Source organism: Strigops habroptila (assembly GCF_004027225.2).
Source record: "Strigops habroptila isolate Jane chromosome 13 unlocalized genomic scaffold, bStrHab1.2.pri S16, whole genome shotgun sequence".
In the NCBI taxonomy this organism is placed as follows: domain Eukaryota; kingdom Metazoa; phylum Chordata; class Aves; order Psittaciformes; family Psittacidae; genus Strigops; species Strigops habroptila.
The window spans coordinates 7701559-7728377 of NW_022651054.1; the positions used below are offsets into that span (position 1 = coordinate 7701559).

General features: G+C 43.7%; 2 protein-coding genes across 8 annotated transcripts in view; one reads left to right on the top strand and one right to left on the bottom strand.

The window, feature by feature from the left end:
• LOC115602077 (transmembrane protein 211-like) overlaps window positions 1–976 on the bottom strand; it is a 61685-nt gene extending 60709 nt beyond the window's left edge. The window contains exon 1 of the mRNA XM_030472836.2: window positions 535–976. Within this exon, the coding sequence (XP_030328696.1) occupies window positions 535–810 (276 nt within the window). The 5' untranslated portion in view covers window positions 811–976. The remainder of the gene's footprint in view (window positions 1–534) is intronic.
• A 5636-nt stretch (window positions 977–6612) lies between these two features.
• On the top strand, window positions 6613–26383 carry AKAP10 (A-kinase anchoring protein 10). 7 transcript variants are annotated; one of them, XR_003989595.1, is made up of 15 exons: window positions 6613–6994; window positions 10575–10622; window positions 12931–13113; window positions 13415–13969; window positions 15407–15505; window positions 15984–16068; window positions 16424–16547; window positions 17412–17548; window positions 18607–18751; window positions 19506–19679; window positions 21769–21878; window positions 22684–22766; window positions 22864–23408; window positions 24000–24095; window positions 25120–26383. XR_003989595.1 is itself a non-coding variant. In XM_030472837.1 (15 exons), the coding sequence occupies exons 1-15, from the start codon at window positions 6817–6819 to the stop codon at window positions 25123–25125; spliced, it is 2076 nt and encodes a 691-aa protein (XP_030328697.1). In that variant the 5' UTR covers window positions 6613–6816; the 3' UTR covers window positions 25126–26383. The 7 variants fall into 7 exon arrangements, 5 of the variants coding, with proteins under 5 accessions (XP_030328697.1, XP_030328699.1, XP_030328698.1 ...); XM_030472837.1 differs by having other exon boundaries at window positions 23356–23408; XM_030472840.1 differs by lacking the exon at window positions 6613–6994 and adding an exon at window positions 7130–7237 and having other exon boundaries at window positions 23356–23408.
• The last annotated feature ends 436 nt before the right edge of the window (window positions 26384–26819 follow it).

Sequence of the window (26819 nt, forward strand, 5' to 3'; positions counted from 1 at the left end):
TGAGGGGATGCTCAGGGGATCTGAGGGAATGCAAGGGATAAAAGGGATGCTTGGAGACAGAATGAGGGATGAAAGAGATGCTTAGGGGCAACATGGGGGATGCAGAGGATGCTCGAGATGCTCAGGGCAGGACAGTGATGATGGGGCAGGTCTGAGGGACAGAATGAGGGGATGCTGGGGAGCCTGGCTCAGAACAGGGTATGCTGAGGTGATGACACAGGCACCTAAGGAGATGAGGAGGACAGAGAGATACCGGAGAGCCTGGGGCAAGTCAGGGAAGATGTGGGAGGGATGACAGGGAGATGGGGTGGTAGAGAGCCCAGAGCACGTCGGGGGGCTACCGGGAGGTGATGGGGTGACAGCAGGGAGCCCAAGGCAGGCAGGGGGGATGCCGGGGAGCCCAGGGACGGGCAGCAGGGATGCCGGGGAGGGGACGAGGTGAGGGGCAATGCCAGGGAGGTTGGGACATGTCCAGGGGATGCCGGGGAGCCCAGGGGAGCCGGGGAGGGGACGCCGCGGTGGGAGGGCGCTCACCTGCCAGGAGCCAGAGGGGATGTCTCCGAAGCCGCCGGGGCCGGTGGAGCCGTGGCAGCCGCGGGGCGGCCCGGCGCAGCGCCAGAGCAAACCGAAGCCGGCGGCGGCGCGGCCGGGCGGCAGGAGCCAGGCCGGGGAGAGGAAGGCGGCGGCGCAGGCGGCCAGGAGGCCGGCGGAGAGCAGCGCCCAGAAGCAGCCGACGCCGCTGCACATGGTGCGACGGCGGGGCAGGGAGCCCGCGCCCCGCGCCGCGCCCGCCACCGGCACCGACAGCATCGGCGCCGCCGCAGCGCGGCCGCGCAGCCGCCGCGGCGCGGGGCCGGCCGGCGGGGCCGGGCGCGGGGCCGGCAGCGCTGCCCGCGCCCCCTGCGCGCTGCCTGCGCGCTGTCTGCGCGCCGCCCCCCGTTCCCCTCCCCGCGGGGCGCGGCTGAGGCCGGGCGCGGTTGCGACACCCGCGGCGGGCGGGGACGGGGGGGGGAGCCCCGGGAGCGGCGCCCCCTCACCTGCGCACACGGTTTGGGGGCTTTTCCGCCGTTTTCGCAGCTGCGGAGCGGCCCCTAAAGAGTCATTTTATTCCTGCCGTTATCGTTAACGTTTCTAACTCCCACCGCGGTGTCCGCGGATGCGACGCAGCGGCCCCGCGGATGCAGCTTCCCCGGATAGGGACGCGCGTGAGGGCTGCGGGATTGCGGGAATTTCTCGGGTGTCACCGTGGGGAAGGCGCACACGGCCCGAGGAGCTGCGCCGGGACCCCGGCCCCTCGCTGGGAGGTTTCTCACTCGGGGTCTCCTCGTTTGAGCACTATGCATTCCGTCCTTTAATCCCGCAGGTTTCTCCAAAGCGTTAAAGGCAGAGCGGAGAGCGAGGCGGAACGGCTGCCCGGGGGTTTGGACTTACTTTAGGTATCAAAGCTGCGCCTCCCAGTGCAGCTGAATTTTTATAACAGTCATTCTGAAACTTCATGGATCATCCAGGTTTTATTCCCGCTAAACCTCCCAGTTGCTTTGCAGCATCAACTGGTATCTCATGCTTCTGCCTCGCAGATCTTACGGGGATTTCTCCATCTCCAGAAGCTAAGCTGTCCCCCCGGAACCTCCCTTCAACTGGCTTGGCGGAACCAGCCGCAAGCCAGAAGAGCCGGATTCTTTTCTAAGTGGAGCAAAAAATAGATTTATCCTGCCCTGCTGTCCTCAGGCGGGTTGCAGGCACTTACTGCCGATACCTCTGGAACGGTTAGAGGTATTTGAGCAGCTTTTGGTCAAAAACAACAGAGCTTTCCTTTCGGATCTGGGGTGTGCGTGGGGTGTTTTAATCGCAGCCCTCGGGGAAGGCTGGCTCGGAGCCGGAGCCTGGCTTTCCCGGGAACACGGCAGACCCGGGGGGCTGGCACCCCCTCCTGGTGTGCGCCCAGACTGCGGGCAGGGGCTGCGATGGAAATAACCACCACTTACACCTGAATTCACGGATAAAACGCCCGGGGTAAAATGCTGCCGTTAATGGCTGGGGCTTAACTAGAGCTGCAGGGTGTGAGTGTGTCTTTTTCTTGCATTTAAAAGTGTGGGTGCTTGTTGTGCTGTAACTTCCAGGCAAGTTTTTAAGGGACAAAATCACACTCAACTTTGTCCCTGGTATCCCTGGTTTGCAGAAACACCCAACTGCTCTCCTGTGCCACATCTCTTCTCACACTCTCTGGGACATTTAGAAAACAAAAGTGGGGGGACCATACATGGAAAAGCACAGAAAATGGTTTTAAGATTGGTTTTAGATTTATTTATTTATTAGATGGTTTCTAATGGTTTTAGATTTATGTTGTAACATGGTTTCATTCAAGTATTTACCCATCAATGGCCAAGAAATTGGGAAGAATGCTGTGAAGTGAAGGAAGGTTGTCTGAGGTGAGTTCCACACAGCACTGGCAGCACCAGCTGGACAGACTGGAGGTAGGAGCACCCCGGGTTGTTTTCAGTAAATCAGAATAATTCCAGAGTGGCACGAAAGCCCTGCATAAAAGGCTTGCTTCCTGCGAGGAGCAGCCTGCAGCAGGGGCAGGGCTGGGGAGCAGCTGCAGACGCTGGTGCTTTGCCGTTTCCTGCTCAGTGCTCCTTCCCTGGAGCTCGCTGCCCAGCAGATGCTCAGCAGCAGCAGGTCACCAACACCTTTGCTGGGAGTGAGGGTTTTTGGTTTCTTTCTGCCCCATTTTCTCCTGTATTACACTTCAAGGTTTAGGTATTAACCCACCCACTGCAAGTCAAACAGAAACTCCTCAGCCCTTACTTGTGCCCAGCCACCAGGCAAAGAGGAACAAACCTTCCTTCTCAGGCATGGGCTCAGTGGAAGGAGACAAGGAGGGATTACAATGTTTTAATAAAATCAGTTCATTTTTTTCCAGGCTGGGACATGGGATAATTCTCTTCTTTGAAATCCTCAGCACAGTTGAGAAGCCAGCACCAACTCTCCCATTCCCATTGCGGCTAATGGACTGAGGTCAGCCACATCCAAACTTGTAATGAATTTTCTGTGCATGCAGCCACTTGTTTTCCCATTAAAAAAAAGAAAAGAATAAAAATACAAGTCAGTAATTGCAGCTGCTGTGATTGCAGTTTGGGAGTACCCCTCCTGCAATGGTATCAGTTGTGTCTTCTCAATTTTACAGTTTCCCCAGCATCCTGTGGTACACCATTATATGTATGTGCCTCACCTTTACCACTCTCCCCCACCATTAATTCTTGGATTCTTAGTGATCAGTGTTTGTATTGCTTATTTTGCAAGTCTGTCTATAATATCTAATTATGTGTTTGAAATAATAATCTGTAAGTTTTAATAAAGCTAATGGCAATGTTTAGAATATATGATTTTTAAGATTGTGTTAAATTTCTGTACAAAGGCATCTTTGACTCCTTATATAGTTTGGACATTATTATTGATTCCAGAGTAAGATTGAGGCTGTTAATGCCCATAGCCATATAGTTTTTATTATTTGTATTCCCAAAGTAGCAAGAAGTCTATAAATGAGATACAAACCCAACATCATGCAAATACATGTAAATAAATGAACAGACCATCCCACAGATGTGAGCAATGGCAATGGCCTGTAACATAATTTGTTACATTTGTGTTTTTCCAAATGCTGCAACTGAGCAGAGCAGTTCCCTGTGATTCATTATCAAAGACACCAAGCTATCAGCAAAGTCTTGTTCTGCTTTATTAATTCTGTCCAAACAAGAGCATCCCATTTAGATCTTTTCAAATATTAAAGTTTGTTTATTTTTCTAGCTATGGAGAGGGAAAAATCACGAGGCAGTGAGGCTTTTATTTAATCCTTTGAGTATTTTAATTTAGGGAGGTGTTCCCCAGCTTCTCTGATGTTGGCCAACCTATGTCTTGAAGTCATAGTTCAACTGATGGCTCAGATAATTAAACTGTCTTGTTCTGTTAAAAACTCCAGAAGCTGATGTTACTCATGCTTCCAGTTCAGATCTCTGGGGTCCAAGGCTGAGTGACTTAGCTGTGGATTGGAGCTTCAGCCCTTCCACACATCTCCAAAAAGGGAGGAAATGTACTCCATGCCAAACATACTTATAGCTTGAGGTTTTCATCAATTAGCTAGAATCTGATGCAAAGATAATTGAATTATCCCAAAGACCTTGACAGGTTGGAAAAAGAGCTGCTGTTTGAAAATTAATTACAACACAGAAGCTCTTCCTCATCAAGTGTGATAGGGGATGCCTATGATATACCCACCACAAAACCATGTTGCCAGTGGGCCAGGTTTCTCACAGCCTCCCCTTACTGATGGTAGGAATATCACTTTGCAGCCTCAGGAGGCTGCATCTTCCAGCATGGAAGGGTCTGCTTGGCTTGAAGCAGATATGCATAGCTAAATAAACCTGTTAGAAATCATGCCTCCTTCTGCCACTGCTCAGCCAGAGGAGCACCATCAGAGATATAAGTAGAAAAAAGATCAACATGTAAGGTCAGAAAGAGGGTCCAAAATACAAACTCCCATGGGAATTTTACCACAAACTGCATCTTAGCCTGGCAGACCAGGGCTCAGTCAGACATTGCATCCTGCTTCAACCCCAACATATAAATTGAAACCTAAAGCTTCATCTGTGAAACAGACCCTTCCACCACACACAGCTACATGGACATGAGAAATCTGCATGCAGTGCACTGGAGAATCAGGCTGGTTCTATCAGGGCTCTCTTTATACTACCAGTTACTATGGGTATTTGTAGAGGACTGGGTGCAAACTTTTTTGACAGAGGATGTTAATTTAGTGTTCCCTGAGTCATCCCATTCTTTCAAATTTACTCACCTTTTGAATATTGTAGTCTATTACCAGCCTCTTAGGTTATGTGCCAAGTAAATAATTCCATTCATTATGCAAAAAACATATATAATAGTTCATTATCCTCCAACCAGCCTCTGGGCACATGTACCAAAATGCATCAAAGAGCGTCAGTTAACAAAAATAATAGCAAAAGAGAAAATGCAGTTGCTATAGAGTGTCAATCAGCTGCAACATCCTGCCCAAGAGCTGGCTTCATCTCAGCCCTGAAAAGATCCCCATATACCTTTTATGCAATTTACAGTTTATGAATCTTAATTACTGAGCTTAAAGAGCTTTGGAACACTTGGATGAAAGAAGTTGCAGGAATCTACATAATGATTATTACTTACATAATTTTCTCATGGCTCAAGCACCACCATCAGGACAGTTACATCACAGGGATAACACTGCATCGATCCATCACGACACAGGGATGTAAGAGGAAGAATTGCAGCTGCCTCCTGTGGTCTCTGCACCACCTGCAGGGTTTGTTTTGAGACCCTCATGGTGTTTTGCTAATTGGTCCCCACAGGACAAGGTTCTGGGATCAAGCCCAGAAATGTCTTGGCATAAAAGAGCTTGCAGAGGAATTAGGCTGAGGGTTATGTTTGGAAAGCTAATTCCTGTCTGGTACCGAGTGACAAAGCCCACAGGAAAGCAGAAATGGTTTGTGTTTCTTCCATGCTCACCATTGCTGGAGTTCATTGCTCTCCACTGGCTCTCCAGCATTCATGGCAATTTCAAAGGCATAAGGTTGCATGGTTTGTTGCACTGATCAGGTGTAGCTGAAGGATTTTGGGAGAGCTGCTTTCTGGAGTTGTGCTTCAGTTTCCTCATACATAAACCAGAATTTGTAATAATGGTCTTTATAAAGCATTTGTATCACATACTGCCCTTCAGTGATCAATGTCAGCAACATCCTCTGTAGCTGAGAAAAGAGAAGATTTGCCTCGGGAGGATAATTAAGAGGATTTTTGTGGCAGCATTCGGGACACAGACGGAACTGACTTATCAGACACTCTGCTCTATAGCACCCGTGCAGTGTCCCCACATCCTGGCCGGCGCTATGCAGCCTGGCAGGGTTTTCTGGTTACACTGCAGCAATAACCAGGCAGTTCACGATGGAATGTGAGAGCTGCAGGAAGCCCGGCCACATTTCTGGCACCACATGAATGCGCTGACCAGGGCCACCATGTACCCCACGCGAGGAGGCTTTTCCCTGCAGGGACAAGGGCCTTGCTCGCATAGGGACCCACAGCTTGATGCAGCCTCCCTTGGGACTGCAAAGTCCACACACTGGCGCTCGAGCAGAGGTGAGGGCTGGCAGAATGTGTTTCAACATACATCCTCCTCTGCTGCAGCCCCTCTGGCCAAAGGGGACATTTTGGGCCCATGTTTCAGAGTCTTCAGGGCACTTTGGACAGCACCTCGGCCCTCGCCATGCCGCTCCCCACTGTTCCCCCCCCGCCCCGCTGTCGCCTGCCTCAGGGCTGGCTGTCACCCTTCGCCCGCGGGACGTGCCCAACTGACCCCAAAACACCTCCTCAAGGCCCTACTGCCCTCAACCGAGGTGGCCGCCCGCGCCTCATTCCGCCCCTTGCCCTGAGCAAAGATGGCCGCCCCCCCCCCCCCGCCGCGGACCCCTGTGAGCTCCCTGCCCTCATCCACCATGGCAGCCCCGACGCCAGGGCGGCCATGTTGAGTGAGGCGGGGGCCGCGGCCGCATCCCGTCATGCTTGGCGGGTCGCCGGCTGCCCGGAAGAGGGAGCGGGGCGGTTGTTGACAACATGGCGGCCGCTGGCGCCTCCGCGGGAGGAAGAGGCGGAGGGATAGGCGGCGGCGGGCGGAGGAAGGAGTCTCATTCATAGGGAGCCCGGCTCGCTGCCCTCACCCCCTCCCTCCCCTTCTTCCCCCCTCCCCAGCAGCCGCCTCGCCCCCTCCGCGGCACCATGTCCTTCTTCAGGCGGAAAGGTAGGGGGGCGCCGGCCGGGAGGCCCGCGGCTGAGGGGCGGCTGCCGGCCTCGTCCCCCGCGCGGCTGCTGGGCCCCGGCCCTGCCCCTCCGGCGACGGTGACCGGGCCCCGAGAGGAAGCTCGGCCCCTGAGGAGCGGGCTCCCCGCAAATGACGGTCAGTCCTGGCGGCGGGGCCCTTTTCCTCCCGCGGGGTTTGGGGAAGGGGGGGGGGTCGGTGCTGCCGGGCCCCGGGGTGTCGGCTGCAAGCGGGGCTCCCCCAGGGACCTCGGGCAGTCCCGGCTGCGGGCAGTGGCGGGCGCCGGGCTGCAGCGCTGGTCCCCTCAGGGCGGCGCTGGACGGGGCTCTGCGCCCTGCTGCTGCGGGGGGATGGAGCTCAGCGGTCTTGGAACGGTGGGTCGTGCGGTGGGGTGGGCTGGTGTATTTGCTTCGTGCTGATTTTGAGCCTCTCTAAATGCTTGCAGAGTATTTTTTTCACAATGCTGCTGTACGTGGTTTTGTAAAAATACAATAGCCTGTTAAAGCAGTAGCTAAAACCCATAGTTGAAAAAGGGACCTCATCACACTGGGCTCTTCATACAGCCAAAGGAGTCATTGACCATTTATTTTATAACACGTTTGTTGATGTGATGGAGCACAAGCAAAGATCTGAAATTTAGGACTCCTGAAATATTTATGCTGTACCTATAGCACAATGGATGTAGTTGAAATGTACTTTGGGAGCAAAATGTTTTGAAGGCACTTGTGCTACAGCTGGTGATGAAATGAGGTGTAGGGTGCTTTCAATCTGCACGACGTGTGGTTTGGGTGGTTTTTGTTGAAAGTAGCACCTTTTAGGAAGGGCCCCTTGGGAAAGTGGCTCTGTTACCTCGTGGTGCTGTAGTTCAAGCAATACTATTGCTGTTCTTGAAGTGGTGGCTGAGACAACACTATCCTAAAGCATTTCTCAGTTGCTAAAGCACAAAATGTATGTTTTGAGACTGCAAGCGAGGAGGAAATAACATATTATCTGAGTCAGTGTTTTTGTTCTTGACTGACATGTGCTGTGTAAGCTCACTCAGCCAAAGTAGCAGCATTGAAAGTTTCATTCTTTGTGGAGGTTACTGCAGTAGTCCTAGAAGAAATTAAACTTCTCTTCATATTAGCAGCTCTTGAAGTCCGCTGAAGGCTTTGCAAGTGCCATAATCCTTTTTGGGGTCTTTACGTACTAATGTTGAGCTGCAGAATAAAACTTTCATAGTGCTTATAAACTCTTCAAAAATAGCTTCTGCTGCTTTGTTGATGAAGGGAATTGTGGAACTGATGTTCCATCCTCATGTGTAATCATAGCAACAGTGTAAGCTTTGGCAAAAATGAAATGTCTAATTGAGTATCTGTTTGTGTTCCTTTGATAAAAGGATCTTGGGTCAGAGAAGCACAGTCAGAACTAAATGCCCAAGAGAGGTGCTGTTAAGGAGAGAAGTAAGCTTTCATCTGGGCTGTGCATAAAATAATACTGCTTTGTACAATCTCCAGTTTAGATACTGGCTTTTAGAGAAGATCTTAAATTGCAGCTGGGAGAAAAGCAACAGATTAAGGCTTATGATAAAGCTCTGTAGACTAGACACATGCAGTCCAAAACCATACAAAAGTGTCAGTGTTGTTGGGTTGAGCTGTCGTTGTTTAAGAGGATATCACATTGGGTAAAAATTAAAACAGTTTTTAAAGGTGAAACCATAAAATTACTGACATGTAGAAGAAATAATAGTGAAATGTTTTTAGTTTTTGACATGGGCCATAAAATAAAAGTCTAGAAGGCTGGGGGTGGATAATAGGTTGAGAAATTAAACTATAACAGTTGAACCTGCAGCCTGGCGCTTGAGAGCATGTTATGAAATTGTTATCAATGAAACAGCCTGACTACAGGCCCCTTCAGTAGGGATATCTTGGCAATAACACACACAGTCCTACCAGTTTGCTGACCTCTGAAGTTTTGTATTGGCTTTCGCTCACATACATGTGAGGACTGTTTAGGTTTGTTCATTCTTGTGTATTTAAAGATATGAATTAAAATTCTCAAGCATCACATGGCCAGTTTGCATCGGTTTGGTGCATTACTCCCTCATGAAAGGGGTTTGCTACTGGAAATTCTCACAACCTCTTAGTCTTGAATCATCACGTACCACAGTTCTCTCTAGCTTCACGCAGACACCAAGTGACATCCGTTTTCTTGAGGAAAATGGAAGTAAATTCCTTCAGTGAAACTTCACTCTCAAAAACTTGGTCTTGTCGTGTATAGGAGTTTTCTTTTGTCCTCTGCTGTTAACTACTTCATTTTGCTCTGCTTGAAGATGGTGGGCACAAAAGAAGCCTGTGTATGAAGAAGTTAAGAACATGAATGGGGAGTTTGTGTTAGCGGTAATAAGTAGGTAATTAGAGAGGAACTGAGTAGTTGGTGAGAAAGAACTCAGTATTTATCTGAAAATAGTCTTATGGAGGACTCCGTTGAAACTCAGAAATCATTGCTGATAGTAGCGGCTTGATGAATCAATTGAATGGAATAATTTTGGAAGGATAAAGGTTTGTAATCCTGTAGAGAGGTTGCTTCGTTCCTGTTGTCCCTCAGTGATTCTTCAGACATGCAGATTTTCTCAGTCATTTTTCTCCTGCATATCACACCCCCCCAGTTATGTAAAGCTGGTTATTCTCACTGCTCACAGCTGCATCTGGCTGCAAGAGTTCAGATTTAAAAAGATCCAGCTCTTTTAAGGGATGCTTAAACCTCTCTATCAGAGAATGTGCTGGCTGCAAGCTTACATCTTAAATGCTGAGTTGCCAATTCACAGAGCTGCAACGTTTCTGCTCCTCGCAGCACAGCAGCGCTGCAGCCACCTCCGGGCAGGACATTTATGTAACCAGAGATTGGAGCTTCCCTTTAAAATAGTTAAAATACCTAGGTCAGAATAGGAAGAGTTGTTTCGGTTTTGTTTTTTTGTAATCTGCACGTGTTTTGTGATGTAAATGTGTGATTGTGCTGGGCTAGGATTTGTGGTTACCTTTGGAAGGACTCCACAATTGCTGTTCAAAGATGACCTATTTGTAGTAATAATCCCAGCCTGGAGCAGGCAGAGAACAGAGAAGTAGATCATGTTCTTCAGTATCACCACTTAATTTGTTTCTCATGCCATCCTGGTTTTATACTCCTTCAATTTCTTTATTTTTGTTTCAAACAGATCTCCTCATTTGTTTCCTTTAGGAGCTTCCTTTAAAAACATAATAATAAATAAAATGCTTTAAATCACGACTTTTTTAAACTCTATCTTCCTATCAGTTGCTTGCCCTAGGTTTGATGATACTTGAGCAATAGTATTTGTGAGAGAATTAGCTATTTGCAGTCTGTAAAGCACATCTATCCCATTCTTTCCAGTTAATGCTGTTTCTTAAAGTAACCTTGCATGTGGCTGTGCTTTAATCATATGGCCAGCAAGCACCTTTCCCAATGTTACCTGTAGCATACTACATTTCATTAAACTTACTTAACGGATGATAAGGATTTGCTTTTGAAAATAAACCAACACAAAACCTGAGAGCCTCTGTCAGTCACTAGATATGCAGGTTTAAAGGAGAGATCAGTTTTAATGAAATGATGGTTATATCTGCCACTGATACTTGCTGAACTTGGGAATTTTGTGTCCGTTCTCTGGTAAGTACCATTAGTCACCCAAAATAGCATTAACATTTTCCTTTGTATTTTACAGTCAAAGGCAAAGAACAAGAAAAGACCACAGATGTGAAAGCAATTAAAAGTAAGATCAATATTTATTTTGTCTCTAAATTCAGATATAAAATGTCATCTGCCATTTTCACTTTAACCAGTGGGGTAATTTCCTTATGACTGAGTGCAGATGTGACCTATGCATTAAAACCAAATTAAACCCAAAACTGAATTCTGTTTCTGAGTATTTATAGTAACTGATGTGTCCTAATCATCTTGCTGAATCTGTAAGTACAGAAGGTTATTAAGCTATGTCACATGAGCTTTAATTCAAAGTGATCATGCAGTTCAGTCACCTGGCAAGTAGCAGTTATTCCTTAGCTACAAAAAATCGCTTCTGAAGTTTCTTGCTCACACATAGTGTACTTTGCAGTTGTGAAAATGCAGCTTAACTGTGTCTGATTTGCAAAAAAAGCTGCCAGTGTCTGATTTAAGTGTAACTGATGTAGCTTGTGAGGCTGAAGATCTGAATCTTCAAAATGAATAGCTGTTGTAATGCTGCTCCATGTGATACAGAAATCTTGCTGCTAAATCTGCTAGGAGAGAAAAAGCATCTTGATGAGAAGGAATTTTGTAAACTGTGGGGAAAACAAGATTATTTATCCTGTCGGTTTTTATTGTGATACTAAAAGGAGATGAGGTAATTTGTGTGAATCTCATCTGTTACTTCTATATCCTCAGACAAAATCCTGCTTCTGTATTTGTTAATGTGTTATCTGCATGTCAAGGGAAAGTTAAAGGCTTTTTTTCACCTTGGTGGCCCATCTTTCAGATCAATTATAGGAAACAGTAAGTTGCATCCAAGTTGCACACTCCATGATTTAAGTGCAACTACAATTTCTGATGAGTAGCTGATAGATTTTCCCAAGAAAAGGCTATAATATGGTGACCTTGTAAATAAAAATGAATGTGAAAATTTATTGTATTACACTGCTGCAGGCACACAGCATCTCTCCAGTTTGGCAAGCAGCTCCTCCACGATCTGTATGACATTAGGTGAGCGATGTAGTGCTGTCTGGAGGGTTTGGAAGAGGTGTTTGATCCTTAGATTAAGTGGAACAATTTTTTCTCAAATGTTCATAATGTAAAATTATATTTTAACCTAATTCACAAAAACCTGGACCTTTATGAGGAGTGTAGCTCTGGTTCTACATGGTAGCTGCCACCAAGCTTTCCTCAGTTACTGTCATCAGCCAAGCAACTGGCTGCCATCCACTGGCCTCAGAAAAAATGCAGTTTTCTCCATTACTGCTGGTATTAAATACTAAAGGCTTTGTAAGAGGCAGGAAGCAGTGACTTGGTACCACACACTGCAGCTGGAGAAACACTTTGCAATAACTTAAACGTTTTAACTCTCCTATACCATTGCTCCTAAGGTATCTGTTGCCATGATATGGAAATGTGAAATCGTTGACTTCTGTCATCGTGTATCATAAAATTGTGAATAAAAATAAAGCTATGCAGCATGAAAGTCACCAAAAGTTGCTTGACACCTTGAAAAAACACATTGCTAGGAAGTAGTGTGCTGAGATAACGTGTCATCTGACTTGCTTTATTTTTGAGTCAGAGGTGTAAGATGTCCTTGTATGACATCCCAATCCAACGCAGTTTCCTGAGAGCTTTGGAAACTGCTTGTGAGCGTGGTTTGTTTTCTTCAGCTTTGTCATCAATTAACAATTAGTTGATGCTTTTTCATTGGCAGGGTTTTGCGGGAGGAAGTTCTTCTTTGTTCTCTTTGGGCTCAAATAGCTGTGTTCTAAAACAGCTTAGATGAGGTTAATGTTTATAAGCTGGGTTTCATCAGAGATAGTTCCTTATTGCTTTTTTTCTTCTCTCTTAAAATCAAATAGAGACAAAGAAAAATATTTTTGAAAAATAATCTTGTTAAAATTCACAGGTTTTTGTAACACGTTTTAGCCTTAAAAAAGATATGGAAATGGGTTGGCAAGAATGTTGTAATCATACTAAATTGTTGACAAAGTATTAAGCTGTTACGATAGCAGTTACCAAGGAAGCAGGAAGACTCGGGAGTAATATTTCACATGTAAACTTAGACTTGGCATCTTTTGATTAGCTGCTGAAGAAGGAAAATACAAGTGGGTGAGTCCCACTGGTCTACTGGAAGTGAGTTTATTCTTGCTATAATATAACCTGTTTGTTTCTGTGGTCTTTATTCTTATCACACATTGATCAAAGGTGACACACAGAGGTAGAATGAGGTTTTTAACGAGATCGACTCTTGCAAACTCTCTGGCATATCTTGGGGTGCTTAGTGTTGGAAACTGCTTAGAAGAGGTCTTGGAAGCCTTGTCTTTTAATTGTTCCTGTCTTGATTCCAGCTCCAGTACCAGTACATTCCCCTCAACGGAGCACTAGAAATCATGCCTTGCTGGAGGCTGCAGGACCAAGCCATGTGGCAATTAATGCCATCTCTGCCAACATGGACTCTTTCTCTAGCAGTCGGACAGCTGCCCTTAAGAAGCAGCCAAGTCACATGGAAGCTGCTCATTTTGGAGACTTAGGTAAGGCTTCATCAGCTTTATAATGCAGCATTTCTTTTTATTCTATGTGTGTTACTGGTATGTTCACCATGCTTTGATTTTCAGGCAAGTAGATTAGGTAATTCAGAAATTTGACTGCTGTTACTCTAGAAAGGTTTTGAATGTGGATAGTACATTTGTTTGTTAAAACAGGTTCCTTTACTTTGTGTACCACCGTTATGTTGGAATTGTCTCTTCACCACTTGCATCGTAGGGCGTTTTTGTATTGAATACCCATATCTGTAGTACAATATGGAGTCATTCCCTTTATATTTTTTTTTAGGCAGATCGTGTCTGAATTATCAGGCCCAAGAGACCAAATCAAGCCTTTCAAAGACCCTTGAACAAGTTCTGCAGGACAATGTAGCCCTCCCTTATTTTATCCAGTTTATGGAACTGCGCAGAATGGAACACTTGGTTAAGTTTTGGTTAGAGGCTGAAAGCTTCCACTCCACAACATGGTCCCGTATAAGAGCCCATAGCCTGAACACAGTTAAGCAGAGTTCGTTGGCAGAGCCAGTGTCGCCCTCGAAACAGCAGGAAATTGCGTTGTCTTCTCCAACTGGATTGCTTGAGGAGAGACTGGAGGATTCTAGCACAGTCCATCTGCTCAGGACCAAGCCAGTGGCTTCGACCAAGAACAACAGAACTAGCAACAGCCAGAACCACGTGCTCTTGGGTCAGGAGGGTGATAATACCAGTGTTCTTTGTCTAAGAAAACCTGAGACAGGGACTCGTTCTGTTCCAGCTGATCAGCAAGAATCTTCCAAGCTTACAGTATCAAATAGAAACAGCCCCTCCTCTGCACTAAAAGACTTGTCAGGAAAACTCATGAAAAGTAAGTGCCATATGTGCCCTTTCTTTAAAAAGGGTGGGAGATGGGGAGCTGCTGCTTGCTTTGTATAATGGGCTGTGTTCTTAGTGAGTATGATGTGATGTTGCAAAGGAGGAAAATCATTTCATGTATCAGTGATGTTGCTGTATAAGCTGATGGTCAGTTTGAGCTATGTATTGTTTGGTTGTTGAAAAATAAATATTCTAAAGAGACTTCAGAATCATTATGTATTCTAATAAGCTTAGGTTACGTCTGTTCCTACATGTGTAATCTTAAGAAATGAAAATGAACATTGCAATGTCCCATTCTTCCCTCACCCACCCCATCCCAACTTAAAAGAATTGCAGAAAATTTGGATGATGGGGCCGAGAATTGATAATTAACTTTCCATGGAAGGTAAATATCCTGTATCACATAAGATGACATAAGTAATAGTTACAAGAGACTTGTAGAGATTGTTCTGTGGATCGTGCTGGTTTTGTTCTTGGATTTATTTGATAGATTTCTTCCCCTCGTAACTGATTTGTTCTCATTTGGATTCCACCTCTTCAGAGGCTACTGGAAGTAAGGATGAAATTAAAAGACTTACTTTTGGTAGTAAGCTGCAGCACGGTACCTGGTTCTCTACTTTGCATCCACTCGGTCTTCCCTCATTTGCGCAAGTCTCTAGACAAAAAGGGAACGCTCCTTTCTTCATATTCCTTTTGTTTGCCAAACTGTTTCCTTGTGTTGCATCCCTTTCTCTTGCCGTTTGTCTTTCTTATATATTTACCATGTACTGCCACAACACCTAACCTCAGTTCCAAAGCACCTTAAACAAACGCAGTGATACTTCAGTCATGAACAGCAGCTCTGCTTTCTGGTACCTAAAAAGAATGTGGAAGTACTGGGTGCTTTTTGAGAAACATGCACGGTCTGAAGCGTGACTTTTTTCTCTCTGTTTCAAAGCAGTGCCCCAGCTCTCGAAAGATGACACCTAAAGCATGTATCTTGTTCTGAGGCATCCTGTTTTAAGATAGGGTTTTTTTTTTAATTCCTTCGTAATGTAATGCAAGCATTACATTCACTATGATGAGAGCTAGAAACTGGGAACTTTGCTGCACTTCTTGACAGAAAAACGTTATTCCTGGGACTAAGGTGTGCAGCTGAGGAAGAGGGTGTTGTCTTGTCTGGTGGCAGGGAATTCAGAGCTGCATTGCTTGATTCTCTCTCACTAGTCAGTCCATGCTGGGCTTATTGTGGCCTGGCTGGAGATAACGCAGCCACTGTAGCTTGTCAGTAGCAAAGTATTGAGTAGTGGACTGAGGGCTTTATGGGAAGGGAACTTGTCACTGATGAATAGATACTTGCTTTTCTATAGAGCAAAGGTTTGTTATTCACTCCTTGTTTTAGACCTGTGCCAAGGAATTCCAAGTTTGATTCTGTATTTCTTCCTTGTAGGTATAGAACGGGATGCAGTTAGTACTTTTACCAAATATATTTCTCCAGATGCTGCTAAACCAATACCTATAACAGAAGCAATGAGAAATGACATAGTTGGTAAGAATGTATGCTGCCTACTCATTTCAGAGCTTCCTCCTTCCCCGTAAAAATGTATCTTTAATACCACATGCACTTGTATTTCTTCTTATTTTTATGAATGTTGAAATCAGTTGTAAAAGATAGATCACATGACAAGTATCAGTGGATCTGACCTTTCAGTAGTGCTGTGCAATATCCCTAGAAGAACTTTCAGAGTCTTTACTTAACTTAGTGAAAGAATTCCTGATAGTTACGGAGGGAATCCAGATTTGAGTCTCAGTCAGGAATTTCAGCTATAATATTATCGTTTGGTTACCTGCAATGTAACCTGCAATGCAAGGTTACTTTTGGTTACTTCAAAAGTTCATTTTGCACAGTCAGAACCAGCTGATTCTAGTGGGTTTGAACTGCAATTTTTCATTAACTGGTCATCACTTGTGTTTTCTAGCTCGTTCATCCAAATGGGTGTTAATTTTAACTTGTTCTTTCTTTGCAGCAAAGATTTGTGGGGAAGATGGACAAGTGGACCCTAACTGCTTTGTTACAGCACAGTCAATAGTGTTTAACGCAATGGAACAAGAGTAAGTGGATTGAATGGTTTGGCTTCGCGTCACTGTTGTCCTTATGCAAAAGGTGATTCCGTTAAAAACATTTATGAAGGTATTACCATAAAATCACTTTTTTGTGCAGTCTTCTCATTTGAAACTGCTCAGATCTCTCCCTCCAAATCCATTGTCATCACTTGCTGAAGCTGTATGCGCATGCTGTTGCATTCTTTGTATCATTCTAGTGTCATTTTAAACCTGCACCATTCTTTCTTTGTTTTGCTTTTATCCTACTGAAAGTATAAGACTTCTGGGGCAAGAACTAATAGGTTCATAAGGTGCCTTGAATGCTGCTGACCCTTAATAACTAATGGTTGTTCTCTGTGTGCAGGCACTTTAGTGAGTTTTTGAGAAGTCATCATTTCTGTAAATACCAGATCGAGGTGCTGACTAGTGGGACTGTTTATCTGGCTGACATACTTTTCTGTGAATCAGCCCTCTTCTATTTCTCTGAGGTGAGTGCTAGGTTTTGAGTTTGCCTTTTTCATTCTTTCCTATCAAATGGAAAAAAACCTTATTCATTCTCTGATGGCTCTAATAAAGACACCTGAAAAATAATACAAAAAAGATTAGATGTATCCTTATTAGGGAGAAAATGTATTAAATGGTTTCCTGTCCACACGTAGAACTCTCCCCAATGTTCAAACCTGTATACTGGATTGCAGAATAAGTATTTGTGTATATCTTCTCCAGTTAGTGAGTGCTTCTAAGGGTTTCTTTGCTTTGTAGAAGCCTTGACATTGTTGTCTTTATCTTGCCAAATGAAATAGCGACTTTGAAAGCCTTAAGCATTCTTACAGATAAATAATTCACTAGCTGTACATAGAGAGGATACCAGGCTGGAATGTGGTAGGTTACATATATGATTTTTACAGTTCCCTACATCTTTAGGGAATCATCTGTTAGTAGTAAAATACTTGTCCTGATAGTCTGACAAGCCAGTGTAGTTTGAAACAGCAAGCTGGAGAGCTGAGACAATATGCTGAGTTCAGTGTAAGCTGAGCATAGCATGAAAATAGCTTTCACTCTGTCTTTAGTATGATACGAATAAATAATTGTTTAGAAACTACATGTGAAAATCAGCACAGAACAGAAATGTCCTAAGTTTGTTTCTTTTTAAACAAACTAAATCTGTCTGCAGTGCTCTATCTGAGAATTCAGAATGTTTATATGCCCTGGTTACAATTTTGTGTCATTCATATTTGGACTACGTTTCCTGTTTTAAATGGGAAGGAGCAGGTTTGTCTATGCTTATTACCAAGTTTCTTGGTAGAACTTACTTAATTTCTCCTCTTTTTCTTTTTTAATTTCCCTTCCAGTACATGGAGAAGGAAGATGCAGTTAATGTACTGCAGTTCTGGTTGGCAGCAGATAACTTCCAGTCTCAACTTGCTGCCAAAAAAGGCCAGTATGATGGGCAAGAAGCACAGAATGATGCCATGATTTTATATGACAAGTGAGGGAGTTCAACAGTTACTTGTTTCTGAAGCTCTTAATTTGTGTTTGTATTTTTGTTGCACGGTGCAAAAGGAACTTTCCATTTTCAAACCATTGCTGTGCAGTCTTGCACTGTTACACTGAAATGTTTTTTGTTAAGGTGGCCTTTGATGTGTACATACGCAAGAGCTTTTAAAACTTTTCTGTGTACGTAAAGAGAAAGTCCTTATAAGGATTCCATTTTTAAACACAATTCAGAATTTTCAGGACTTGATTGCTTGGGTTTACGTTTGGTTGTGAAAATATCAAAGCCAATTGGTTGCCATTTGAAAATGTGAAGGATTTAAACCCAATAGCAGATGTATCAGTGTAGAAAAACCTTATGGTTGAGATACTGTTATCCATTTAAACTAGGAGCTGTTATCATCCATAGTAAAAGCCAAATAGTGCTTGTTCTTGGTATTTTGAAATATTTTCCTTTTGTTAAGAAAGAGACCAGATCCCTTTTTAATATCAGATTTTCAGTAGTGTAACTTTTCCCTTTTTTTGTGCTGCACCTTTAGCAATAGTGCAACTAGAAGACAGACACCAAAACTGCTTCCAGAAAAAGTTTGTTCTTAAGGTTAATTGTGAAACTCACTGCCACAAACTCCTTAGGTTATTACCCTGGTAGGAAATTGGAGCGGAAGCAAACGATTCCCTCTCTTTCATCAGTCATCTCCCTACACTATCCATAACCTCAGTTTCAGTGTTGTGATTAGTAGAGCAAATGCTGCTTCAAAGTTCTGGGTGTTTCCTGCTTCAAAGCTGTGTGTGTAAGATTCTTCTAATCAGGAGTCGCTTGATGCTCTGTTTCTTTTATCTGTATCTTCAGGACAAGGCTTTATCAAAAATGTTTCTGTGGATTGGGGATTCTTCTCCCCTGTAGTTAACAGCAGCAGCTCTATGTACGTTTTTGAAGCCAGCTCCATCTAGTGGCTGCAGCGATGGATGGTCTTGGGTGGAACGGGTGGGTGCTGACCACCAGCAAAGTTTTGCAACTCCTTTTGTGTTTTTCTCTCCTGTCCGGTGCTGTAGGTACTTCTCCCTTCAAGCCACACATCCTCTTGGGTTTGATGACTCGGTGAGGTTAGAGATCGAATCCAACATCTGCAGGGAAGGTGGTCCTCTCCCAAACTGTTTCACTACTCCCTTACGGCAGGCATGGACTACCATGGAGACGGTGAGATACCTTCTTCAGAACGGTTTTGACAGTTAGTGCAGATGATGTGGAGATTCTATAGCATGTCAGGTGTCCCCTTGAGCATCTCTGATTTGTCCTGTTCTTTTCCTGACTTCCTGTTTATGTGGATAATAGGGCAGCTTTAAGAAAACTTGCTAGACTGTTTTTTCCCAGCCTGATTTGAAAAGATACTGCCCCACTGGCTTCTGTTAATTCTCTGTGAAGTGTTTGTCTTGGCTGATCACTGCATTTTAATGGAAGTAACAAAATTTCCTCCCATGTGAATTGCTGTCAACATCTTTATATATCTTTAGAAAATTGTCCTTCCTGCTGGTAGCAGTTGTTTGCAAGTCCGATACCAGTGATGTGGCTAATAGTGAACTCTGGGATACCCAGACACTAGAGATGAATGATTTGATTCTGGAGCTGCAGATGATTTTTGAGCAGTGTAGCAAAATACCTGTAAGCCTGTTGAGTTGTCAGGCTTTCTTAGAGGGAATCAGAAAATCTAAACTTTAGTTCCAGTTACTGGACGGTTTGGTTAATACACGGTTATTTTTGTTCATCTTGCAGTAGGATTCAGATTTAAAGCAATGCAGTTGCTAGTCTGGAGTAGTTCCATAGGTGGACACTTCTATTTGTGTACCATCTACACAAGGGCTGAGATGTTTGTGTCCCTTCTGTTGTGCAAACGATCTGCTGTAATTCTGCAGACCAGCCTTGATTAAAGAGGGCTTCTCCTTCTGTCTCTCAGGTTTTTTTACCTGGTTTCTTGTCCAGCAACCTTTACTACAAATACTTGAATGATCTCATCCATTCAGTACGAGGAGATGAATTTCCAGGAGGGAATATTGCACTGAGTATTCATGGCCCCAGTAGCTCTCCTGATAACGATTCCATAGGGGGCCCGGATGGCTCTGCCTCCCAGGTATGAGATTCTTGGTTTGTTTTTATTACAAGAAATGCTGTAGTCACTTTTCTGTATCAGTATCAAAGTTCATTCGCTGTAAGGAAACATCTTGTAATTCGAAGCTTCCCATTCCACTTGAACATTAAAGTCTGTGTTATATTAGGATGTGTTTAGTCTACCTGCTGCTGAGTTCAAACAGTATTTGGCATGGAAGATGATCTGTCCTGTTTGTTGTACCCAGAGCCTTGTACTGCTTTTAGTTCTTTGCATCAAATGTATCTTTTTATTAAGCTGTTAACATTCACTGAAGACTGCTCCATAGTGCCATAACATTTAAGAATGCTTTTTATTAGGAGCACCATTTTTTCATCATTACTGTAGTTATAACTTCAGGCATTGACACTTGTGAATATGCTGTAGAATTTCAACAAAAATATGCAAGTTGGATGTGCTCAGTTCCACTCAATTCTGAGGTTTAAGGCGTTTATCTACTCAAACATAGAACAGTGACAGTTAATATCTGACCAGTGGTGCTCGCTAGCTTGCCTCAGTTATCTTCAAGATAACCTGCTGTTATCTTCAGGCTGGTCTGATAGAATGGCCAGACCCCTGGCCTTTCCAAAAGAGTGCTCTGACACTTCACTATATTACCACTGAGGTGCTCTGAGCTGGGGGTGATACCTTAGTTTTATTTGCATGTATATAGCTTGATGTAAAGCTGGGCATTAAAAAAGTCTGTTGCTGGATAAGGCATTTGTTAAGCATGATTAGAGCTCTGTGGTGGCTGCTGTTTGTTGTACTGTGTGGAAACAAGAATGTGACTGGGCTCCTTTGGCTCTGTTACCCTCCCAAAGTCATTGAGAAATGCCCACCATGTGCTTTGCACAGTGCCCTGGTTATCGGCCAGCATCTTTTTGTTGCCTTTCATGGTGCCGCTTTGAGACTGTGTTCCCGTGTGGGCTTAGCCTCAGAAACAGGCAGTGGAGCTTGTTCCACTCTGAAACCATCCCAATAACACCTTAACCAAGAGTTGGCTGTTCCAAAACTTGTAGCTTTGTTTAATTCAGATGTGAAAGAGGAGAGAATAAACAGATTCTAGTTTATCTGTAACCAGGTCAGCTTGCAAACTGCAAGCCCAGCTGAAAGCAGAAAAGCTAAGCGAGAACTGCTTCTGCTGAATTGCTTTTATTGAATGCATGGGTTTTAAATCCAGTATTTAGACCAACATTATTGATGAACCATGTATCAAGCAACTTGGAAGCTGTGCTACCTGCTTTTAACATTTTTAAACCTCCTAATTTGCAAGGAGGGAATATTCCCCCTTAGTTGCAAAGCAGGGAGTAAAATCCATGTTCTCGAAATATCCTGCTGCTTGATAGTCTGCAGGGGAGAAACTGCTGGTAATTGGTTTGCTTGGACAGTTCAGGAAATGAAGTGCTGCATTTTGTGTTGTGCATTCCTGCTTATCTGAACAGGAGAATCTTTGGGTCTCTGCATATTTTTGCATAAAGAAAAGCACTGGCACAGAGCAGCAGGAAAGGAGTTTGCAAGGCAGCTGCCACAAACATTTCTGTTCTGTGTGAAGGTGCTAGTAGATTGCTGCACATTTGTGCTCTCCCTGCTGTTGCTCTAATGTTTCCTTGGCTTTTTTCATAATCTTATATAAATATGCCAGGCCAAAAGATAAATGTTTGTTCTCTGTGTATGGGGGAAGTGTAGTGTGTTTGGGAATTGCTTAGCAAGTGCATAAGAGGGATGAGTGGAGCTGCTGCAGCCTTTGAGGTAGTTCAGTCCTGTGTACTCACAAATAATTTGCGTGTGCACACAGATCTGTTGAGTTGATAGTGCCTAGAGAGCAGTCCTCACGCACATATGCTGACCTCTACATTGTGTCTTTGCCTCTATTCTTTTACCTTTATAATCCTCTGTTTAAAAGCGTCACACTGCATTAGGAATTCATCACTGTGTAGATGCTCTCTAATTCTTTTATGCTTGCTTAGAGATTTATGGAGGTTTATTTAAGTGTACAAGCACTAAAACTGCAGTTTTGTTAAGAAGCTATTAGTTGTCTGCATTGGGCACTAATACTGAGAATTTTTTTTTGTAGTCCAATGTCAAAAAGGCTAATGTTAAAATCCTGAAAAATTTTGATGAAGCAATAATTGTAGATGCTGCAAGTCTGGATCCAGAATCTTTATATCAGCGAACATATGCAGGGTAAGGCTCATTCTGTGTTTCATCTCTGTTTCATTTTTGCTGTGTCCCCCTGCATGTGTGTGTAAATGCAAGATGTTGCCATCTTAATACATGTCTTAATATTTGAGAGTACATTTCTGTGATTTAACACCAGTGTCATGGTGAATGTTTCTCTGACCAGCATGGCAGCCAGAAAAATATTTCCAATTGTTTTTTCTCTTTCTACTCGTTATTACTGCTCTTTGACTCCAAGCTCAGTAGTTCCTATCTGGGGAAGGAACAGAAAAGAATAAGCTCAGGCTCCTTTGATATTGTAATATGCAGCTTTGATTTCTCTCTACCCGCATGGCACAGAAGGGCTTATACTTCATTTCCTTAGCAGATTGCACAGCTATTCTTCTGTTTCTTAAGTTACTCTTTGTTATAAAGCTCTTCTGCTCTGTGTATCTCATACAGAAATTCTTTGTTTCTATAGCTACCTTTTCTGTTGCACAGTCTCCTGTCCTTTTGGGTATGGTAAACTGGTTTCTCCCTAATTACATGTTTTTGTGATAGTGTAGAGCACTTGCTAGCACTGCCTGTTGATATCCCATGGTTGAGTCATTGAAACATTTGCCTGCTTCTACTTCCTACAAGAATTGTTAAGATACACTTTGAATTCAGATACATGAGAAAAGCAGGAGATTTTTCCCCAATATATTCATTTCAGGTGGCAGAGGTGGTAACTGGTAAAACACTAGAGTCTTTATTGTGGTGGCTTTTTTGTTTTCTTGACTGGTAGCTTTCCGTAATGCTGAAGTTCTCCTTCTACTCCTCCTCTCTTCAGGAAGATGACGTTTGGACGAGTCAGTGACCTGGGGCAATTTATCAGAGAATCTGAACCAGAGCCTGATGTCAAAAAATCAAAAGGTTTGCTTTCTTCTTCCTCTCCATGTCTGTAAACATCTGCAGAACTGCTCTCTTCCTTACTGCAGTCAAGATAAGCAAGATTCTTGACTCTTTCCAGATCTGTTTTAAGCCAAATAGAGATGTTATGGGGACCGTCCTGTGCTGAGGCAAAACCCATCTCTGGCTCAATTTCCTATCCAAATTCTGCTTTTCTGGTCCAGCTGGACTCCTGGGAGTATGAGCAGCCTGTGGGAGTTGGAGCTGTTGATGGAACCTGGCAGGGAGGAAAGCTGCGAGCAGCTGAGGGGATGATCAAGCCTTCAAAGATTGGGTCTTGAGATGAAAAAGAACTTCAGCTCTCCACGTGCTTCCTGCTCAGTTTGGGATCTGCTGTTAGTGCTGCTTGTCAGCTCTGGTAAAAAGGAATGGTTGAGGCTCAGTGTCTCATGAACCATGGCTCCACATAATCCCTTGTCTTCCATGCAACTCTTCCATGTTGTCTAACATCAGGAGTGCAAACTCTTTAGAAGGATGAAAGGAGTTAGCTTTTATAGAGCTGTGTCACAGACTTTGCTAATGTGCCTTGCTTGCTGTTTTTTATCTCAACTAGGGTCCATGTTTTCACAAGCAATGAAGAAATGGGTTCAAGGAAACACAGATGAGGTGCGTCCTCTTTTATGTTGTCCTTATGACTTCCTCACAGTGTAGATTAGGCAAATAAAGTATTGAAGTTCTTAATCCTGGCTTTTTCTCTGAGTATCTTTCTGATGCACCAACAAAAACTGCCAAGACACTCTGTGCTAAATATAATCTCCTTGTGTGCATATGTGAAACTAGTTTGATTTTTGCCAGTGATCGCTGGTTTAGTTTAATGGTTAACTGTGCTTGCAGTCAAGGGGTTTCTTCTTATAGGGGTGTTACGTATCCACAATTGGGAGTGGAGGTGCTGTTGGCCTTTGTTTTGTACTGTGAAGTGACCGCTGTACATGGATTACAGGCTGCATTTCCCCCCCCTCTAGGGGGCTTGGGCAAGTCTCTTGGAAATTGCATCAGGCCATAAATACAATAATTGAAGTTAATGCTGTACTTGGAAACCAGGGGCATTTCCGTCAAGGGAGGATACGTTCACTACAGGTCACTGAGTTGTGACGGTTAACCACATCTCCAAGGTTGAGCCTGTGAATTATGCTGAGGGTCGTATTTTATTCCAAGAACTTGAGGCTATCTGTGTTTTGGGTGTTTTTTCTGTGGCAGGCTCAAGAAGAGATGGCTTGGAGGATAGCGAAGATGATAGTCAATGACGTTATGCAGCAAGCGCAATGCGAACAGCCTTCGGAGAAGGTTACGAAGGTAAGGGGGTGGAGAGGCTGCTGCCTGTATCTGCCTTAAGCCAGACTGTGGGAGGAGGAGAGCTCTTGCCTTCCGAGAGCATCTGAAACCCACGCTGGGGGCGTGGCATGGCATGATATGAAGAAATAAAGGTTGGAAGTGTTTCAGCCTACGTATGATGTAGGAATTTCTTAAGGCGCATGTAGTGGTTCTCATGTGCAAGCATTAAAATTGACTGTCGTCATTTTGCATCTTTACAAACTGCCTTGGTAGTTAAAAGGGTGATTTGTGGTGCAGGGTCAATACTGTAATTCCTTATTTCAGTTCACGCTTGCTGTTTCATGTTGATGAATATCGGTATATTTGCCTAAAGTGGCAGTAAAACTCAACAGCTGGAAAGTTGCTTTGCTGAGTGCACTGACTTACTGTGTCTACACCTCAAAAGAGACCCAGCAGCCCTGTCCATAGGGTGGTGGTTTGGTGTTGTGTATTGGTGTTCAGTGACTTTGTGGTTGTACAAGTCCACATGTTCTCTGTTTAACAAACCCCCCAGTTCTGTTGCAGTGATTAGATTCAGTTTACCAGGTTAACATCCAGGACTTTCTGACTTTTTAAAAATTAACTTGCACTACTTTTAATTACTGCAGGTAAACATTTGCCAAACCCCAGTTATCCAAATGGATAGATCCATAGTTTCACTGTGATTTTTCCTTTTAATAGAGCGGTTACATTTAAATTATTTATATGATGGTTTCACTGAATAGTGGGGCTCCAAATGATGTAGTTCCAGTCTGGCCAGATGGAAGGGTCACTCAGCACAGCATTTAGAAATACCAAGTGACTGCAGATGCTCTGAATTCAATTAACTAAGTATGGTTGCTGTAATCAGGAGGTGGATTGAGCTGTGGGACTAGTTGGGGTTTTTCATCTCCCAGGCTCACATACCTGGCTTCAACATTTGTAAACACAAAATGTCTTTCTGTTGAGCAACTGCCTTGTATGTTTTAGGGTAAAATGAACTCTAACCCTGTTTTTTCTTTTACAGCTATGATTTTAGAAACGCCAGAACAGGAAATCTGTTTTTCCACTTCAAGAATGAGTGAACTTTCCCTTTTGGTGGATTCTTTAACACAGCCAATAAAAACAAAGCACTGTTACTCCAACCGCCGAAATCTCCCTCATCTAGGAGGAAGAATTAAAAAGAAGCAATCCTGTACCTCCACTGTAGAGCGTGAAGAAACACTTTTTCCTGTTGTATGTGGCATTCACAATAATGATGGTTTTTAGAGATGAAGATGCAGTTTATGAATGTGGCACTGAGAAACTGTGATCAACTTCACAAATACTTGACCCTGTCTCGAAAAGACTTTTAAGCAAATTATCTGGAATGGGACACAAGCCACAACAGAGGGGAAGGTTTTGCTGTAGTTTCTAGTTCTACTACTTGTAATTTTTAAACACATAATTGGAAAGGCCATGGGGTGCATCCCTGACGTTGGCCTCTGGAGAAGTGAACCTGAAACGGTGAATTCATTGGCAGTGAATGACCTAAAAAGTTCTAAGTTTTATTTTTCCTTACTTGAAATAGATGCGTATTCAACTGTAAGATAAATGTGTTTTACTTCATAACTACATTAACTTTGAAGGCAGCGTAGAAGGATTAGGAGCAAAGCCTGGACAGTGTAACTCTTTTCTTGTCAAGCTCATGCACCTGCATACACAAGTCCCCTGTTTCTGACATGGAGCAGACACGAAAGCTGATCTTGCACTTGTGCAGCTTCTGCTTCCGAGCCACGGCTCTGAATGCAGGGTTGTGCTCTGTAGACTGCTCCATTTCCTTTCCTCTCCATCCCACGAGCAAGGAAAAAAAGTAATCGCTGCCATTCTCCATAGCTTGTCCTCCAACAACACACTATCTAATTCCAGATGTTTGGTTTACAAAGCAAAACAATTTTTAAAGACCTCTGGCCTTCTTCCTGACTTGCAAAACCTTTAGTTTAAGTAAAAAAGCCACTGTGTTACACAGCACCTCCATTATGTTTTTTTCCAATGACTTGATTTTTGCAGGGTGTCAGAAGTACTCAGTGTCTCGCTGTTATGTTACTACTGCATTTTTAGTATACAACACTTCTGGTTTGGGTTTTACTGTTTATGATTGCTTTTTTCCTCAAACTTGTGCAAAAAAAAAAACAACCACTTTGCAAAGAACTCGAATCATCTCTAATACTCGGAATATCTTGATTGATGAGCAAGTGTTATTCTGTTGCAATATTCGATTGTCTAGAGACACTGTATTGTCTATAAAAAAGCAGAACAAAAAAAAGGCTGTGTATAGGTATTTGGTACTATGTACCACTTCTTATTTCTCTCATGCCCAAGTATTCATGTACTTAAAACATACTCTATTTAATTGTGTTTTGATTTAAAATATATAAATATTAAAATTTGTGTCAATTTTCTGTTTTGATGGGATTTGACTTTACACTTTTCTAATGTGCACCTTAGGGGTTTATAAACCAGATAAACCCCTGAGCAGTCTGTGCTTGGTGCATCTGCACAGATTTATTCCTATTTAATGGTAGAAGTTAATGGCAGTGTGGTGAAATAAGAATGATTTCTATCTAAATAGAAGAAAGAAGATGTTTTAGTCACAGGATGTATCAAATGGTATGGTCTTGTAGCATGGTATTGAACTACACACATGCACTCGAATTCTTTTCTACGGGGGAAAGCTAAACCTTCACC